Source organism: Enhydra lutris, unplaced genomic scaffold (assembly GCF_002288905.1).
Source record: "Enhydra lutris kenyoni isolate GAN:26980312 unplaced genomic scaffold, ASM228890v2 scaffoldscaffold52, whole genome shotgun sequence".
Taxonomy (NCBI): Eukaryota; Metazoa; Chordata; class Mammalia; order Carnivora; family Mustelidae; genus Enhydra; species Enhydra lutris.
The window spans coordinates 996,320-1,016,655 of record NW_019154136.1 but is presented as its reverse complement, the minus strand read 5'-3'; the positions used below and the strand labels follow the sequence as shown (position 1 = coordinate 1,016,655).

The window sequence follows — 20,336 nt, the reverse complement described above, 5'->3', positions numbered from 1 at the left end:
TGAAGGGTCAGAGAAAATTATACAAGTGTGGAAGCATGCAAGTATTTAAAAAGCTTATAAGAGCTCTTAAAGTCAATCTGGAAACCTTTACTGTGAATTACATCAGTATTAGATTAATGTCCCCTGGAAATGTCCTTGTTCTTCCATGGAACTCTTTCCAGTAGAAATAAATTTAGTCTCCACCTTTAAGTCCTGGCAGTTCCACAAGTCTGAAGTATTTCCAGCCAAATAAAAGTAAGTCAAGCGCTTTCACAAGTTTTTAGAATGATTAGCAAAATATATTTGGGGAGGAGGGGAGTTGTATACCTGAAACTAATACAAAATCGTGTGTCAACTATACCTCAATAAAAAATATATACACACATATATGTGGTAAGGAAAGGGGTAATGAGAAATAAAAAGCAGATATGTGAATAACAAATACTGGAAAAGCTGAAAAATTACTATGCTACTTGGTAAACTTGCTTTGCTAAATAAAACCAAAAATTATTGTATATCTTCTCCCCACTTATTAAGCCTGCTTCTCAGCGATACTTCTGTTCATTCATTCAATTATTCAAATATTTAAGCACCTAATCTGCACAAAACATCAGAGGGACTTCAACGGCCGTACTGCAATTTATTTTTATTTATTTATTTATAAAGATTTTATTTGACAGAGAGAGACACAGCGAGAGAGGGAACACAAGCAGGGGGAGTGGGAGAGGGAGAAGCAGACTTCCTGCAGAGCAGGGAGCCCGACGACAACAACACAGGGCTCGATTCCAGGACCCTGGGATCATGACCTGAGCCGAAGGCAGATGCTTAATGACTGAGCCACCCAGACACCCGCTGTACTGCAACTTCTTAAACTATACGGTATTGACCATCCATTACAGCATTTTTTTTTTCTGGATGTGAAGAAAATTATTGTTTCAAGCCTAAATATGCACTAAACTGAAAAATAACCAACCCTCCATAGTCAAGCTTTCTGAAATGTAAATAGTGAGCAAATATCACATTGCCACATTGGAGGGAAAATACAATGTAAGGGGAAAAAAAATCCAAGTTTACTCTTGGGACTCTGAACCATTAAGCAACTGTTGAAGTGGCCATTTATTGGCTCTTGCCCTTAATTATGAGGTTCATGCAGTCTTAAGCTTGGGTTTCAGAAATTATTAATAATTACCCTTAAATGGCAAACAAAAGGAAAATTTCATAATCAGGGTGGTGTGTCTGTGAAGACTATAAAAGTCACCATTCCACTCAATGCTTCACACTCCTACTTCTTGGTTCTTCTAGGTGCCTCTCAACTGGGCAACCAGGTAAGTGTGATGTTAGTACAACCTCCTGCTCCTTCTGCTTCCTTCCAGAATGGTGTGAAAGATAATAGGAGAAAAAGAGGGTTTGTGCCATCTAAAGATATTACCAGTAATTTAGGAGCTAAAAGCTGTGGTCAGCTTTCTTGCAGACCACAGCCTACAGAGCACAGACCAGGTGCATAAAAAGTGCAGAATGTCACATTTATTAACAAAAGGGTTTGGCTCAAGGGACTATCCCCTCACAGATGGACTCTAAGGTCAGACATTTAACATACTAAGATGATTATTTTTACGACGCCAAGGAAAGAGCCCAAAGGCGTGAAACTGCTGGCAAAATCATCCTGACAAAACTCTGCTTCTTCGGCTTTTTGGTGAGTTCATTTCTTTCCCAATCGACAGGACACCGCGATGAGCAGCAAAACGTCTCCCGAGGAACTGAAGAGCATTTTTGAAAAATACGCAGCCAAAGAAGGTGATCCAGACCAGCTGTCCAAGGAGGAGCTGAAGCTACTGATTCAGACAGAATTCCCCAGTTTACTGAAAGTGAGTGCACCACCCGCCACAGAACCGAGCCCGGCAACTGGGAACTGGGGGCCTACGACGGGGAGGAGGGAAGGGTGGGGAGAGGACGCAGGAGAGGCGGAGGAATGCTTCTTCTGGGGCACAGCACACAGCAGCCAAGGCAAGGGCATTCCTTGGCCAAGAGCCCTTGAACGTGTGTTTTCTTCCCTGGTAGCAGGCCACATCTCAGATGGCAAGGACCTAGAAGGCGGGCGCCAAGCCTTCTATGTCCCACAGCCTGGGCACAGAACTCTCCATGACCAGCCATAGTAAAAGGAAGCAATGATGGCACTTTTAATGAAGCTAGGCCTAGGAGACCCACAGGGCACCAACCCAACACACTAAGGCCTTCCGCCTGGATTCAGCACCTCCGGGTCAGGCTTTTAGGAAAACAAAGAGGTGTGCAAAATAATATTAGCTAGCCTTGACATGCTTCATCCTTATAGGTAGGATGTGTCAAGAAGACCAACACTCACCAGGCGATCTACAGAGAAAACCCACTTTGCGCTGACAAATTACCATCTGGCGACAGCCATTTATATTTCAAAAGCATTTAAATTTGTGTTAATTTGTGTTAAGCACCTAAATCTGTGTTAATGAGGCAGTGAGGCATTTCTAAACAACTTCCAGGAAGGGATTAAACCTCTTTAGCCCGACAGTTTCTCCTCAAAACCGTCCCAGAGTTGTCCAAATCAAAGTGCATCTTGAGGCAATAGAATAGGAGAGAGGCGGGCTGACCCTCCTTGCTCCAATACACTTCCGCTCCTCCGCAAGTAAAAGCCATCTTCCAAATGGACGTGAATGAGCAACTGTTTATCCCACATGATCACTATTTAGCTATAACTTCGGAAGAAAGCATTTGCTTCCCAGATTTTAACCAGAAATGTCCTTCTGCCAGTATGACATGTGAGGGGGTTTCCCATTGTAGTTGTTGAGGTTTCTGGGTTTGGTACCCAGAAAAGTGGCCGAATTCAATGACATTATAACCCAATGTCTCCTCATTTGCTTATGGTTAAAATACAAAATAACTCTAAAAAAGAGTTAAAGGTACTGGCAGAAAAGGAGACCTTAAAAAAAAAAATTGCCTGATTTTTATTTTATTTACTTATTTTTAAGTAAGCCCGATTCCCAACATGGGACTTGAACTCACAACCCTGAGATCAAGAGTCGTGTACTCTACCAAATGGGCCAGCCAGGAGCCCCAGAAAAAGAGACTTTTTAATTAAAAATTAAGACAAAGTTTTCTGAGAAAGATTAGATTCTAAAAAACACTCTGACATTTTTCCAAAAGGAAGAAAAATAATAATAGGAAGGAATAATCATAATAAAAGAAAGAAAAATAATAATCTGACAGGAAAGCCTAGGCAATCTACATAAGCAAGTTGTTTTAAAAGGTAAGACCGGGGAACTTTTCTGTATTTTACTATGGTTTATGTATTTCCTACAAAAAGAAGGCATGACTCTTAGTTTGAATAAAGGTATGAAGACTGATGGTAAATTTTGAAAAATCTACTTACCGAATCATGTACTGGATTATATTTTCATAAGGATTACTAAGGTTTTTCCAAGCTATACTCTTTCCATCAATGCCGTGTATGGTTTAGAACCTCGTAAATGCTTCAGGGAAAGTGAGTAACTATCTTAGTCTGGTCTTCTGATCACAGCAAAGTACAAATGTCTTTAGAGGAATCCTAAGAGCTAAAACGTATCTTGATGTGGAGATCAGTTGTACAACAATGTCAACAGTATCGAAGTGCATTCGTTTGAAAATAGCTGAGATGGTAAATATTACAATTTTTTTTAAATGTTAAAAAAAAAAATGTTCAAACTGACTTGGAAACTAAATCGTTATTTCAGTGAGTTTCCTAGATACTATTTTGCCACAGATAAACTCTCACCTGAAAGGCAGAGCTGTAACGGCTTTAAGACTTGAGTCTTAGGCCAGAGACAAAATTTAAGTCAGCTTAAGACCCTGCAGGTGCAGCAGAGCCAAAACAGAGTCAAGCCTAACAGGATCTCTTGCAACATCTCAAGCGGTAGTTCTCCAAGTGTCACCGGTCCTGGCCCGGCATCATCATCACCACCTGGGAACCTGCTGGGCATACAGAGTCTCAGGCCCCGCCCCAGGCCTAGTGAACCAGAACCTTTGGGAGTGGGACCTGTCACTCTGTATTTCCTAAGGTCAGTAAGCCCATGTGGTGACTCTGCTGAGCGCCAAAGTGTGAGAATCACTGATCCTGTCATCCGGCAGGGTGTAGAGAGGGGCTGCAACACACAGCCTTGGGAAAAACTGGTATGGTTCCTAGTTAAGCGCTTGAGCTCTGGAGTCCATGTTTGAACCTCAAACTCTCTGTCTACTAGCTGTGGGCCCTGGGGCCAGCTGGCAGCTGTCCCGGAGCACAGTTCCCTCCTGTGTAGAGTGGACCCCCTCCCACACACACACAGGGTAGTTGGGAGCACTGAGTGGCTACAGATTGCCCATCGTACCATGCTGCCTCGGGTTCACAGAACCAGGTCCCAGGAAAACCTTGGGGCAAGAATCATCAACTGTTGGTGGGCCAGGGGCTTCTCAGCAGTCCAGTGAAGCCCTCAGATTCCTTCTCCTTTTTTAGATGCATAAAGAAAAATACTTAAGATTACACAGAAAACCAATTACAGTTGACACTTACACAACGTGGATTTGACCTGCATGGGTCCTCTTTTATGTGGATTTTTTACAGTACTATAAATGTATATTTTCTTCCTTATGATTTCCATCATAACACTTTTCTCTAGCTTACTTGATTGTAAGTTATAGTATTTAATACATATAATGTACAAAATCTGTGTTAATCTACTATATATGTCATCAGGAAGGCTTCTAGTCAACAGTAGGCTTTTGGTCATTATGTTTGCGGGAAGGCAAAAGTTATCCTCATATTTTTGACTGCGTGGGGGGGTGGATGCCTGTAACCCCTGCATTGTTCAAGGGCCAACTGTATATTAAAATGCACATTATCAATATTAAAATGATAAATGTATGGGGCACCTGGGTGGCTCAGTCTGTTGGGCGTCTGACTCTTGATTTCGGCTCAGGTCTATCTCAGGGTCCTGGGATCCAACCCCACGTAGGACTCTGTGCTCAGCGGAGAGCCTGCTTCAGATTCTCTCTCTTCCCTCAGCCTATGTCCGTCTCCCCACTTGCCCATGCACACACACACACACACACACACTCTCTCTCTCTCTCAAAATCAATGAAATCTTTTAAAAAAGAGAGAGAGAAATGTGCGATATAGGAAAAACCAGGTAGCCAGTTCAGGGACATGGAGCTCAAGTTGGGCTTCCCACCCCCAACCATCAAGGCATGTAACCAAAACCTCAGCTGCCTTGTTGGAACAGAGACCCGACATCTCTAATTTCAGAAAATGGGTAGCGGTAACTGATTCATTTTCTCTCCTTTCCCCTTTCCCATCCTTCTCATCTAAAACCAGGGTCCCAGCACCCTAGATGACCTCTTTCAAGAACTGGACAAGAATGGAGATGGAGAAGTTAGTTTCGAAGAATTCCAGGTGTTGGTGAAGAAGATATCCCAGTGAAGGAAAAAAACAAAATAATGTATCATCATTCCAAGCACCAGAAGAAGGGTACCTGGGATGTGGCTCCATTCTATACACAATCGCTAATGTCTCTGTTTAATTCTTTGCAATTATAATGATCTGGCACTGAGGTCCAATTACTGTTAATAAAGAAATTCTTAGACTCTCCTTGTCTCTCCTTGCCAAGTACTGACCCCCATGGCTTAATAGATTTGAAAGTAACCTTAGCTTAATGCATTTAATTTTATACCTTTTTTTTTTTTTTAAGAAAGGCTGAGAATAGTTCCATGATCTTCACCAAGACTGGAAAGACAGTGTCAGAGGCTCAGAAACAATTTTGATGTGCCAAACCAATGCCCTTATTCCAGTCTTCCATCAAAATAGCCCTGTTCCTGCTCTCCCTCCCCAGCCACTCAGTGCTCCCATCATTTCCAGTTTCAACTCTAGTCAACAGCTAGTGAGGAACATTGCTTCAAAAAACAGGCACTTGTCTTTAAAGTCACCTCCAGCACTCGCTGTGCTTTTTGAATCAATGACCCTCTTGGGGAGTAGAAGCATCACGGGACCAAGAGTCAGTTCTGCTCCATCAGTGAGGGTGTGGCCTTGGTTCTGGCATGTAATGTGTAAAATAAGGGACAGGAAGACATAGGGCCCTCCCAGTTCTGGCATCCAGTGCTGCTGGGACTCTCAGGATGTGAGAAACAGCTAGCCCTCAAGTTCTACTTCCTGAGCCCAGCTTGGGGGAAGGAGGGAGGGGGAGTGTTGGAGAGGAATTTAACAAAACAAAAACAAAAACTTCTAACAGTACCACCAAGAAATGAAGGAAATTTTTATACACAGCGAGGAAATGTTTAAATGCACTCTGTATCATACTAATTCGATACAAGAGCATTCTTATTGCATCAAAAGCCTTAAACATTTCTAATGACTAATTATACTCCACTGAAGGGATACCCCATAATAGTCTTAACTATTTCCCCATTGCGGGACATTTCGATTGTTGCCATTTCTGATTCTTCTAAATAATGGTATAATGAGTACCTGTTCATATCTCCATCAATATACCACATTTCCTTAGGAGAATTTCTGAGAAGTAAATGTCTGGGTCAGAGGGTATGAGTATTTTTATGGTTTGTGAAAGAGACCACCTTATTGATTCTCTGAAAGATCATATTGATTCAAAAATCTACAAACAGCAGGAGAACGCCATCTGCACTCTCCAGACAGCATTAGTTGGTCTCATTTTAACAACTTTATTGGTCGCAATAGTGTACATCTTTTACTTATTTCTAATTTTAATAGGAATTCCCCACTATTTCCCCATAGAGTTTACTGTCTGCTATTGGTTTATAAAAGGTAAACTTTCTCGTGCTTAAGAAGTCCCCTTCTAGGGGCGTCTGGGTGGCTCAGTGGGTTAAGCCTCTGCCTTCGGCTCAGGTCATGATCTCAGGGTCGTGGGATCGAGCCCTGCATCAGGCTCTCTGCTCAGCATGGAGCCTACTTCCCCCTCTCTCTGCCTGCCTCTCTGACTACTTGTGATCTCTCTCTCTCTCTGTCAAATAAATAAATAAAGTCTTACAAAAAGAAGAAGAAGGAAGAAGGAAGAAGAAGAAGAAGAAGAGGAGGAGGAGGAGGAGGAGGAAGTCGTCCCCTTCTAGGGTGCCTGGGTGGCTCAGTTGTTAAGCATTTGCCTTCAGCCCCGGTTGTGATCCCAGGGTTCTGGGATCGAGTCCTGCATCGGGCTCCCTGCTCCATGGGGAGCCTGCTTCTCCCTCTGCCTCTGCCTCTCTCTCATGAATAAATAAAATCTTTTTAAAAAGTCCCCTTCTCCAGGCTCCTGGGTGGCTCATGGGTTAAGCATCTAATTCTTGTTTTCCGCTCAGGTCATGATCTCAGGGTCATGAGAGAGAGCCCCACATTGAGCTCCGTACTCAGCAGAGTCAAGTTGTCCCTCTCCCTCTGCTCCTTCTCATTCATGCTCTTTCTCTCTCAAATACATAAATACAAATCTTTTTTTTTTTTTTAAGTTGTAAAAAAGGTAGCAGGTTTTATTTTTTTCAACAGTAGAGAACAAATGTAGTTAAATAATTAGGGCAAGAATGGGTAGCGAGCTAATTAAAATTGTACCTTAACTGAAAAGAAAATTTTTAAATTTCCCCTTTCAAAAAATTGTTTTACATAAATACTGAAATTATTACATATTTTTAATATTAATATTTTAGGATTTCAACATAGCTAGTAATTGAGGAGCTCAGGTTTAGATACCGGTTCTGATTCCAAAGTATTTCTTCTAGTCTCTCATATCCATCTCAGTTTAATAAGTTCAGGAACATCATGCTATAATCTCTCTCAAGAACAAGAAATCTGCCAAAATTATGAAGTAACTAGAAATCCTTTTTAACTAAAAGTCAAGGACTATCCAAAACATAAATACAAATCTTAAAAAAAAAGAACTCCCTTTCTCTTCCTAGTTTGTTATGAGACTGAGGAGGGTTTAGGTTCTATAGATTGCCACTGAGCATCTGTGGTGATATGGGGGTTCTTTCTTTTGTCTGATCAATATAATGTGCCAATCGATTCAATCCCCAGGACAAACACACTATCCAGTCATGATTTAGTATTCTTTAATGCTATTAAATTAGCTACTCTAATATTTTATTTAAGATTTTTACACCTTTGGGGTGCCTGGGTGGCTCAGTTGGTTAAGCATCTGCCTTCAACTCAGGTCACGATCCCAGGGTCCTGGGATCAAGCCCCGCATTGGGCTCTCTGCTCAGTGGGGGGCCTGCTTCCTCCTCTCTCTGCCTGCTGGTCCACCCCTGCTTGTGCTTTCTCCCTCTCTGTTAAAGAAACAAATAAAATCTTTTTTAAAAATTTAAGATTTTTACATCTTTATCAATAACCAACATTAATCTATAGTTTTGGGTTTTATCTTTTGTTTGCCGATGTTTGCAGAGTTCTAATATCTAGGTCATGCTAGCTTTCCATTTTAGCCTAGATTCTGGCATTCGGTTGGTCCCTCAAAGTATAAATATGTGTTATCTCTTTCAACTGCACCATGTATGAAGCAACTACTATGGGCAAGGCATTACACAAGATGCCATAAAAGACAGAAGTTACTAGACCTCTGAGATCCTAAGTCGGCAAGTCTGGGATCAGGTCAGGAAAAGGCTTAATTGTGAAAGTAGTATTTCCCACTGGGATTATTAGGAAGAGCCTTGAGGGGAACCTGCAGGGAACGAGTGGCACTGAGCTATATAAGAGAGAGAAAACACAGGGCGCCTGGCTGGCTCAGTCAGAAGAACATGTGACTCTGATCTCTGGGTCATGAGTTTAAGCCCCATGTTGGGTATAAAGAGTACTTAAATAAATATTTTTTAAAAAGAGAGAGAGAGGGGCGCCTGGGTGGCTCAGTGGGTTAAGCTGCTGCCTTCAGCTCAGGTCATGATCCCAGGTCCTGGGTTCAAGCCCCACATCGGGCTTTCTGCTCAGCAGGGAGCCTGCTTCCTCCTCTCTCTCTGCCTGCCTCTCTGCCTACTTGTGATTTCTCTCTGTCAAATAAATAAATAAAATCTTAAAAAAAAAATTAAAAAAAAAAAAAAGAGAGAGAGAGAAAACACCCCGAGTAAATATATGTGTAAGTACAAGGCAGCGCAGAAATACACATACTACAGTTTGGGTGGAAAGCCAGCTACAGGGAATATAGAGGGCACACTGGCTTCCGATCATGAAAGTCCTTGGTTGCCACGATAAACCAAGGTCAGAAAGGGAGTAGAAAGGTGTAGGAGTCATAAAGTGATGTGACTGGGCTTCGAAAAGTTGAGGTGGCACCAATACAGAGGCTGTAAGGTGTGGGGAGTGGTCATAGAGTGGAGGCTAGGGCTAGGCAGGAGGCCTCCGGGGCAAGTGAGGCAAACTGTGAAGGCCTCAAAGAAATGGTGGCAATGCAGAGGACACACATGGGAGAGATACCTTCTCCGCCTGGGTTAAGATTTACTGACTTGGACAAATTATCATGTGAGGACCTTCAGGAAAGGCGAAAACGTATGGAGAGATGTATGTAATGTGGGTGTAGTATGTACATGTCAACTTCGTTGGCGTTCTTGGCCTACTTTCCAACATTCATCTCGTCTCCCACATCCAGCAAGATTTGCCTGAATTTCCTCTTGAATCAACAGTACCAGCCCTATTTGCTAAATGAATGATTCTTGACTATCTAGTCACTAAATCTTGTTGATTCATTCCATACAGCTGCTCTGCCAGGCAGATTTTTCTACTCTTTTTTTTTTTTTTAAGATTTTACTTATTTATTTCACAGACAGATCACAAGTAGGCAGAGAGGCAGGCACAGAGAGAGGAAGGGAAGCAGGCTCCCTGCTGAGCAGAGAGCCTGACGTGGGGCTTGATCCCAGGACCCTGAGATCATGACCTGAGCCACCCACATGTCCCCAGATCTTTCTACTCTTAACTCCTGCTCTGACCCAGCTCCTGAGATCGCAGACTGAGGCTGCCTTAAGACTCAACCAAGTGCTGTGCCCAGAGTCTTTCTTCCCTCTCATCTCTCTCGATCCCATGCCAGCTGAATCTGCCTAAAGCACCCATTCTATTCAGAAGTCTTCAGCAATGAGTATGATATTTGCATAATATGTCACAGTTGACAGGTATTATCTCATTGATTCCCTCGGGCCTTCAGGATCAATTTTGACACTGATACTCAAGGATCCCCACAAATCCGTACCAGCCTCCCTTATTTCCCTCCACTTCCCTACAGAAGCCGCCTGCTTCAGCCAAGCCCCTAGGTATTTTATGAGCAAATCGTGGACATTCCAACCTAGCCAATGCCTCCTCTCCTCTCTACGAAGTCTCCGAGCCTTTGCCAACCTTCCCTTCTTACTCTAACCCTTACTCTAATTCTTTTCCAGATTCTGGATTCTTAAGTATCTAAGGGTCTACCTGTGCTGGGCAATACTGTGGCGGTTATGGACATTTAAATCAATTAAAATTAAGTAAAATTTCAAGTTCAGTCCCTTGGCCGCCCTAGTAACATTTCAACCGCTCCACAGCTCCTACGTGGCTTGAGCCTATCATATTGGATGGCACAGATACAGAGCATTCTAGCACAGCAGAAAGTCCTAGTGGATGACACTGCTAGCATTAATGTGGCCACAACACCCGTCCTGCCCATAGATGTAGTCATGCGTTTCACCGGTGCATGGTTCGAATCCCCAACTGAACTGCAAGCAAGGTTGGGACAGCAGTTCCGAATACACTATATTTGGAACTGCACTTAAGTGGATGAGCTCTAAATGTACAGTGACTTTTTTTCTTTTTAATAGTCTCTTTCCACTAGCATCCAGTTATTTCCAGAAAAATCTTTCAAGTAGTTGAAATACCTATTCCTAAGGCATCTCCCTTTGAGCTCAAGGAACAAAAGCCGTCAAGTACATTAGCTTTGAAGTACTCATTTAGTCACTTACTGTTAAAATTACAGACTACCCTTGTGATTCGCTAATGGGGGCTCATTCTAAGCACGGCAAATGCCATCTCTTTCCAAAGAGTAGGCAAGCATAAGGCGGGGGAGGGGGTGGAGAAGATGCTCTAGCCATTAGAAGGCAGCCATCATGCCTGTAGAGTTGTTCTTTCTTCACATAGAAAGCAGTTTCTATGGCTAACAGCCTAATATCAACTCTGAACCTACTGCTCCCATAGAGACAGGATTAAATAACTATTAGGCCCTGAAACTGGTCCATAAAAGGCTATTTTAGCCATAGTACAGCAATCTTCTTGACAACTACTTTGATGGGAAGAAAAGTTCTTTAGCCCAAACAAAGCTCCAAAGGATTTCTATAAGATGGTTTTGTGGGACGCCTGGGTGGCTCAGTCATTAAGCATCTGCCTTTGGCTCAGGTCATGACCCCAGGGACCTGGGATGGAGCGCTCCCTGCACGGTGGGAGGCCTGCTTCTCCCTCTCCCACTCCCCCTGCTTGTATTCGCTCTCTTGCTCTCTCTCTCGCTTTCTCGCCCTCTCTCTCTCTCTCTCTGTGTCAAAGAAATGAGTAAAATCTTTGAAAAAAATTTTTAAAAGACTGTTTTGTTAGTTGGGAGATGCTCACTCAATGTTCTAAATGCAAAGCAGTCTTCAAAGTAACAAAAAGTCACCTGAAAGGTTACTCTGAGTGGCTGTCTGGGTTTGTTTTAATGCCTCGTAATTTGCTTTCCATACAAAGTTGTTGAAAAATAACATGGAAGAAAAAATGTTTCAAACAGCTTCATCTAGAGCTAGGAAATGTCATACATTAATTATGCTTAATGTATAACAGAAATTACCCTTCACCTGAATCGACTTTTAATTAGATGTAACTATGCCACAAATCCACTGTCGAATGTGAAATTAATTTCAACTTTGAAAATCCCTGCATCAAAAAGGGATAAAAGAAGTTATATCTACGATAACTAAAATTGAAATAGTATCAAATAACGCCATCTCAAATGTCCATTTGCATCTGCTTAAAATGCTTCAAATTCCTCACTTTTCCTTACCAATACCTTTATCCAAGTATACATGTGTGTACTGATGTGATAAAGGCGGGACACGGATTTTGTTTTCTAAGTGTTGCATCTTACGGAAATTCAGGGGTTTTTTAGTTACAGTTTTCAATAAACAGAAAAGAAGTGCTAAACATTAAGCATAGCCACATACTTAAATATTGGATTGAGATCATCCTTCCCGTATATGTGTCCAAACCCCCAAATATTCTAAATATAAAGTACACAATGCCGTGAACTATCCTCCACATGAACTAGAGAAATCTGAAGCCAAATTCAAGGTCAAGGGTGTCAGCAGCAGCCACATAACTGATACAGAGTCAGAATGCAAGTCACCCACAGCTGTGTTCTTGGTAAGCCTTGTCCGGAAAGCGGGTAAGCCTACTCTGAAGCAAGCCAAAAAATCAGACTTGCTGTAGAACCCTAAATATTCAGCAAATTCCCAGAGCCTTCTGTTTCAGCTTGTGGATTAAGCAGAGAAATAAGACAATAAAATAAATTTTATTCACTCTCTTCCTGGTAGTCTGGAGTCTCCCTCTGCTCTTAGAGAAAAATGTATTTCTCCTTTTCTGTGCATAAGGGATACCGCCTCTTAGATATCTCCCCCGGATGTCCCTGTCTCTAGCGCTGGAAGAGACATTTACATGTATAAGGGAAATCTCCATCTGTAAGGGTGTCTCCCACTAGGTACCAGGAAGAGGATGACTAAATCTCTAGAAAGTCAAATGAATGTTAAAAGCATGGATTTCAATCTGCATCACAATCATACCCTTGTTTCCTGTGTTCTGCCGGGTAACCGCTCACCCCCCACCCCGTTACTGGCTCCCCACTCCCAACATCATCTTTTGTTTTTATCTGGAGAGGTTATTTAACAAGGTGGCTTAAGCCACTTGGGGGAGTCACTCAGTTTTCCTGGGTTTCTCCCATGTATACAGGAGGTATACAGGTTATTAAGCTTTCTTTGTTTTTGTTCCTGTTAATCTTTTATGACAGAGGGGTCTCAGCCAAGAACCTAGAAGGGAGGAAGAAAAATCATTTTTTCTTCTCCATACCTATGAAACAGATTGTAGCAGCAAATATACCCTAAAGGAGTCTCCTAGTTTCCAAATTATTTACTTTTTTAGCTGGAAGGGCCAGAATGACCATCACCCACTGTAAGTCATTGTTATTTGCTCAAGTTTAAGTGATTTCCCCAGGCTTCCTGGTATCTGCTGCCTGATGATTCTGTTCCCTTAGCCTTTCTTCTTAATAGGACTTCTCACCATCAACACAAATGCTGCCTCTTAAGGCTATTTTTCTCCAACAAACTGATCGCAGGCCATAAAGATGTTCAGTAGCAATTAGGTTTTATTGTTCCCATCTCACTTATGAGTATAGAAGCTATCAAAATGAAAAATGCACAGATCCCCAGACTTAGTAATTCCCCTTCTAGGAACGCATCCCATAGAAATGTGCACGCGCAGGCCGAAAGGACATATGTACACGGATACTAATTTGCAACATGATTTACAGTGGCCAAGTAATGGACACGACCTAAATATTCATCAGTATGAGACTGGTTAAGTAAATGGTGCATACAGCAAAGAAGCATGTGGAAGGTGCCCGCGTACTGACAGAGAGTGATCTGCACAAAAGGCAAGGGGCACAGTGTCTCAAGCATCCAGCCAATGTATTTGTTAAAAAGAGAACACATATCTGTCACACACACATACACACACAGACACACGCACGCACGCACAATGTAAAGACTAGTCCGCTAAGAATTAACCTTGCCAAAGCTATCTAACAGTGGCACCTACTGGTCAAATCCCTTCCTAGCACACACGCTCCCCCCCAAAAGAAAATCACTTCCTATCCCAAAGTATTATCTTAGGAAAGAAAACCGATGATTTGCCTGCACAGCCATTTCAGCCATTAGTCAGGAAATATGTTTATAATAAAGCTTCATAAGGAACTCTTCACTGGTATTAGGTCTTCTGAGCATAGGACTTAAAAGTACCATCTGGCTGGGAAGTTATGGTTCATTATGGTCTGAATTGCAAGCTATAAAGAGAGTGAAGAATATCTCTATATCCTTCCATGGAGTGATCTCCAGCATATAATGTTAAGTTAAAAAAGAAAGACAGAAAAAAATGTGTAGAGCATGCTATCATTTATGTAAGAAGGAGAAGGGGTTACAAGTAGACATATAGATTTACTTATGTTTTTTAAATGGAAAGATAACCCATTTTTTTAAAAAAAAAGGAAGGAAGGAAGGAAGGAAGGGAGGAAGAAAGAAAGAAAGAAAGAAATCCTACTAAAAAATAGAATTAATGACTACCATAAAGGAAGGGAGGGAATAGGATGGAGAAGAGAGGAATGGAAGTGGATTTCTAAAAATCAGTGGTTCTGGATGGGGGCTATTTTGCCCGCGCCCCCAGAGGATGTTTCGCTGGAATTTTTAAGCATCACAACTGGGGGTTGGGAGGAGTGTACTACTGACATCTAGTGGGTAGAGGCCAAGGATGTTCCTGAATATTCTACAGGGCACAAGCTAGCCCCCACCACAAAGAATAATCCAGCCCAAAATGCCAATAGTGCAAACTGCGTATCTAATGAGGGACTTGTATTTAGAATACATAAAGAACTCTTACAGCCTAATAATACAAAGACAAATAACCCAGGTTAAAAACAGGCCAAGGACCTGAATAGACATTTCCCGAAAGATGATATACAAGAGGCCAACAAGCACGTTCAAGGATGCTCCGTATCCTCAGGCCTCGTGGAAATGCAAATCAAAGTCACAAGGAGATACAACTTCACGCCCAACTGGGATGGCTAGAATCAAAAGACAGATAATCATGGGGCATCCGGCTGGCTTGGTCGGTGGAGCACACAACTATTAATCCGGGGGTTGTAAGTTCGAGCCCCATGTGGAATGTAGAGATTACTTAAAAACAAAATCTTAAAAAAAGAGAGAGAGACAGTAACAAGTATGAGGAGGTGAAGAAACCGGGACCCTCGTACAGTGCTGGCAGGAAGAAAAGTTGTTATATTGGGACAGTTCCTCATGAGTTTAAATATACTGTCACCATATGACTTACAATTTCACTCCTAGGTGTACATAGATGAAATGAAAACATGTCCGCACCACAACCTGTATACTAATGGTCACAGCAGCATTATTCCTAGTAGTCAAATAGTAGAAATAACCCAAATGTCATCAATGGATGGATGGATTGCTAAAATGTGTTGTGTTCATCTAATGGAATATTATTGAGCAATAAAAAGAAACAAAGTACTGATAGATGCTGTAACACAGACAGACCTTGACACCATTATACTAAGCGAGAGGAGTCAGTCACAAAAGGCCACATAGACATGAAATGCCCAGAACAGGCAAATCCATAGAGACCCAAAACAGATTAATTGCTATCTCGAGCTGGGGGTGACAGTAGGTTGGGGATGTCAGCTAAGGGGTGTGACATTTCTTTTGAGGTAATGAGAATGGTCCAAAATGGATTATGGTGATGGTTGTACAGATCTGTGAATATGCTCAAGGCCATTGAATTATGCACTTCAAATGGCTAAATTTTATGGTATGTAATTATCTCTCAATAACAATGTTTTTAAAAAAAAGTGATCATGGGGTGGGGGGTACCTGGGTGGCTCACTGGGTTAAGCAACTGCCTTTGGCTCAGGTCATGATCTCGGGGTCCCGGATCGTGCCCCATATCGGGCTCCCTGCTCAGCAGGGAGTCTGCTTCTCCGTCTCCCTCTCCCTCAGCTCATGCTCATACACGCACATGTTCTCTCTCTCTCGCTCCCTCTCTCAAATAAATAAAATCTTAAAAAAAAAAAAAAAGCGATCACAGGACACATCTGGCTCAGCAGGAAGAGCATGCAACTCTTAATCTGGGTGTCATGAGTTTGAGCCCCACGTTGGTTTGTAGGCATTACTCAAAATAAATAATAAATAAACTTTAAAAAAAGCAATCACAATGGTGAGGTGTGCGGTCTGACAGAGATGGGCACGAGGCACAGAAGGCAGAGGCAAGGAAAGACCAGAGGTCAGGATAGGCTTCCCAGGATGAATAGGAAGTTGTCTGTCATCAGGTCTGGTTGACTTTTTTAATTAAATTCTTCACTGGTTTTATTGAGATTCCAGGGGAAGGGAGGTCGAAGGACGGGGACCATCTCAGGTATACGGAATATCAGGATACATCGAAAAACACCGTTCAGATTGTCTAAACATAAACCCTATGCATGGGAGGGACAGGGACACCTCGACTTGAATTCCAGTAGTCCCCATTATCCATGGTTTCATATTGTCGGAGGGTCAGTCTAGCTGCTAGTCCCCTCACTTCGTCTCACCACAGGCATTTGATCAGCCCACAGCAGCACAAGAAGGAGGAGCCCAGCACAATAAGACATTTTGAGAGATGGTGAGAGACCACACTCCCCTAACTTTTATTACAGCACAAAATTATAACTGCCCTATTTTATTATTAGCTATTGTTCATCTCATTGTGCCTCATTTATGAATTAAGCTCTACCATAGGTGTGGAGGGGGAGGAAAAAATAGAGTATATATTAGGGTTGCGTACCATCCCGTGTCAGGCATTCACTGGGGGTCTTGGCATGTCTTCCCCACGGACAAGGGGGACTAGTGTAGCAAAGCCTCAGGTGACAGAGCACAGTGGCCTTCAGTCCTAGCCAAAGAACTTGGGCTGAATATTTTATAGGAAAAAGAATCAGTGAAAGCTGGGAAGCACCAAAAGAAATCAGTCCAGGACTGTGTTTCTTCAAGGCACAGCTGATAAGAGGGACTATGGAGAGCAGAGCCATTTGATATAAAAATAATAGCAGTAGTAGTAATAATAATAAAATCATATCTAACTTAAAACATCCTGATGTGGTAAGGACAACATAATGATAATAAAAATAATATCCCTTTATGCGTTTTGGCCAGACCCAGAAACAAAATGACCATGACCAACCCCAGAAAGATGAATAAGCCACTTACCACAGGAACACGGGCATTTGGCTCAAATTCTGTGGAATCAGCATCTAAAGATGAAGAAATGAGGTCAATAATTCACCAGTATTGCTGAAAAATATGTTAAGTAATAAGAATTTTTTTAATAAAAGGTTACTAGCAAGTAGCAGGCCTACCTCTCAAGTTCAGGCAGTTTCTTGCAAACTCTATCACTGCTAGCTGCATGCCGAGGCAAACTCCTATTTGAAAAAGCATATACATAAAGCAAATGAGCACCTTGTGTATTACTTCCTATTTCCTGTTCTTTCCTTTCCTGCCCACCTCCTTCACCTAGAACGCAGGCTCGGACAGAGCAAGACTGCCTGCCGGGTTCGCTCCTGTGCCCTCTGCACTCACCACATGTGTGGCAAAGGCAGGAGGCCACCCAGACTTGAGGAAGAAGGAATTCGAGGTCAGAAAGGGGCAAGAAAAGACAGGGCAAGGTCCCAAAGGCAAATCTGCCTCCTCCCAAATTTTCCTCTAACTCGAAGCATGTGAGAGGGATGCAGGGCTGGCCCAGAGCACCCGATTCCACCCAAGGAGGTCTACCGACACCCCAGCTCTAGAGGGAGACTTGACACTCCCTCTTCTCAGAGGGCAGCCTGAGGCTGGCCAGCGGGCTGGGATCTAAGGGGCGGGAAGTGGGCACCAGGTGCCGGGTGCAGAACAGGCCTATAACGTCACTGCGAGAGAACGGCAGCAGCTAGGGGAAGCCGGCATCTGCATGGCGGGCTCGGGAAGGCTGGCGAGCAGGGAAGGCAGGTGCAGGACAGAACGGAACAGACAACCCGATGAGGAGGAAAACAAAACACCTGCATAGCCTCCAGCCGGCTGCGACAGCGATGGGCCCTTCACCCATCTCCACATCCAGCAATTCTCTCCACTCAACAAACGCCAAGGAGCATTCCAGATGTTTTTATAGACTTATCTAAGGTATGCAAGGAACTCATCAGAGAAGGGCAACCAGTATACTTGGCCGGAAACAGCTGAGTGCTTTAAGGGGGGGGGAAGTTCAGAAAGTTCCAAATGGCTAAGACATAAAGAGATGCTGCGTCAAACAGAAAGCTCAAGAGTTGCAAACTATCTTAATATCCCTGCTGTTCTTTAAAGTCTTTTTAAAAATAAATAAATAAAATTTGAACCAAGACATTAAAAAGACTTGGCTCTACCAAATTTTAGCAGAGCTCTTCCTGTGACGTAGGATGGTCTCTTCTAGCTGGAAGCGGTGAAAAGATGAATTTGGGTGAAAACGGGAGAAGAAAAGGGCAGGTGTACACAGCAGCTTCTCTCAGCCTCTTGCTACCCAACCAGAACGGTGCTAAGTTCTCCCAGGCCAACAGCCTTTTCTACAAAGGGCCAGACAGTAAACATTTTAGGCTTTGCAGGCTGTAGGCCTTGAACTCTGCCACTGCACCATAAAAGCAGCCACATTCCATATGTAAACACATTGGTGTGCTTTATTCCAATAAAGTCTTATTTACAAAAACAGGACAGAGTTTGCTGGCCCCCATGGCAGACTGTTTGGCACTTGAATATTCAAATCTGAGTTCACGCCTTTCCTGTTAACAAATTCTATGAAATGTTACCCCTACTACTAGATATCAACAATCTAAAAAAGTCATCGTTAGGATACATAATCTTGAGTTTTACCCAGGAAAGGGATCTTCTTTGCCCGTGCCCAGGAAATGGCCTGGAGTTTCCCCAACGTTCCTCGGATTCCGAAGCCTCCTGGCACAAGAACACCACTGCAATCAACATAACACAAGGGTGAACTTGACATTGTTTGTCTTTTTAAAACTCTGATTTTCAGGGGTACCTGGGTGGCTCAGTGGGTTAAAGCCTCTGACTTCAGCTCAGGTCATGATCCCAGGGTCCTGGGATCGAGCCCCACATCGGGCTCCCTGCTCGGCAGGGAGCCTGCTTCCTCCTCTCTCTCTGCCTGCCTCTCTGCCTACTTGTGATCTCTCTCTCTGTCAAATAAATAAATAAAATCTTTAAAAAAAAAAAAAGTTGGGGCGCCTGGGTGGCTCAGTTAGTTGAGCAACTGCCTTCGGCTCAGGTCATGATCCTGGAGTCCTGGGATCGAGTCCCACATCGGGCTCCCTGCTCGGCGGGGAGTCTGCTTCTCCTGCTGACTTCTCTACTCTCATGCTCTCTCTCTCTCTCTCTCAAATAAATAAAATCTTAAAAAAAAAAAAGTTAAGATCTCTTGCATAATCAGAAAGAGTTAAGCTGGTAAAATCAGCCTAAAATTTCAATTGCTAATTAAATAGTGGCACATGAAAGTCTCCTGGCTAACAGACACTTCAGAGACCTTTTAGGCAAACACTCATTGGAGAAGACAAGAGTTCAAGGACTAACTGGGAGGGTCATTCTACCCTCACAATACCGTGTTGCCCCCAAAAGTTCTGTTGATTACTTACAAAATAAAACCTACAATCAAATGATGTAAAAAAGAAAATATAACCAAGAAGGAAGAGTTGCATCCTTGTACTTTAACTGTGCATATGTAAGATCCATTTCTGTATCTTTCAGTAGAATCAGCCCCTTTTCTCCCCAATATCAGATCCCCATTGTCCCCCAAAATAAAACCCATTTCCACTGCACATGCCACAAACATGAACGTGGCACATTTCAAAGGACATGAGGGGACGATGCAGCGTGACCACCCTTAATGACCACAAGTATGACAGACTACCTTTCAAAAATGCATAAAAATTAGGAATTGGGGTCAATCAGATAGTTATGGGGAAAGCACAATGGCATTCTCCTAACTGGTATGGGCAGTCCTCGGCACTCACTCAGCTTTGCATAGCTTCTGCCAGGCCTCATGGAATTTCACAGGGTCCTCAGTTTCGGTGGTCTGTTCCAGATCAATGGAATCTATGTACTAGAAAAAAAAATACACACACACACACACACACACACACACACGTATGTATATATATATCCAATAGATTAAAAACACATGTAAGAAAAATAGATACTTAAAAAAAATTAAAGGAGATACTAAAAAATACTGGAGGCATCTAACACTATGACCCAATTCTTCAATAACTACTCATTTTGCAAACACTACAACGGTCACTGAGGATAGAAAAGCACAGTCTTGTCTTGGGGCTCTTACAGTCTTCCAGGAAGACTACAGAACCCAATACACAGGCACGCACACCATAGCATGACAGTGGCCACGATGGGCAAAGAGAACGCTGTGGAAATAAGTGGGAGCCACACTTAATCTAGACGGCGACACTGCAGGGAAGATGGGAAGAAGCACCGTGGGGGGAGGCCTCTGGAGAGGTGATGCCCGAGCAGCTCAGCCCTCGAGGAGGAGC

General features: G+C 42.9%; 2 protein-coding genes across 6 annotated transcripts in view; one reads left to right on the top strand and one right to left on the bottom strand.

Annotated features, from left to right (window-relative positions):
* Positions 1-20,336, bottom strand: part of LOC111157099 (CTP synthase 2) — a 99,045-nt gene that overhangs the window by 43,467 nt on the left and 35,242 nt on the right. For all 5 annotated transcript variants that reach the window (XM_022518341.1, XM_022518342.1, XM_022518340.1 and 2 more), the window contains 4 exons: positions 19,803-19,891; positions 18,652-18,746; positions 17,139-17,201; positions 16,990-17,033 (listed from right to left, as the gene is read on the bottom strand). In XM_022518341.1, coding sequence (XP_022374049.1) covers positions 16,990-17,033; positions 17,139-17,201; positions 18,652-18,746; positions 19,803-19,891 — 291 coding nt within the window. The remainder of the gene's footprint in view (positions 1-16,989; positions 17,034-17,138; positions 17,202-18,651; positions 18,747-19,802; positions 19,892-20,336) is intronic.
* On the top strand, positions 1,262-5,437 carry LOC111157100 (S100 calcium binding protein G). The gene is made up of 3 exons (XM_022518345.1): positions 1,262-1,304; positions 1,701-1,844; positions 5,333-5,437. The coding sequence occupies exons 2-3, from the start codon at positions 1,710-1,712 to the stop codon at positions 5,435-5,437; spliced, it is 240 nt and encodes a 79-aa protein (XP_022374053.1). The 5' UTR covers positions 1,262-1,304; positions 1,701-1,709.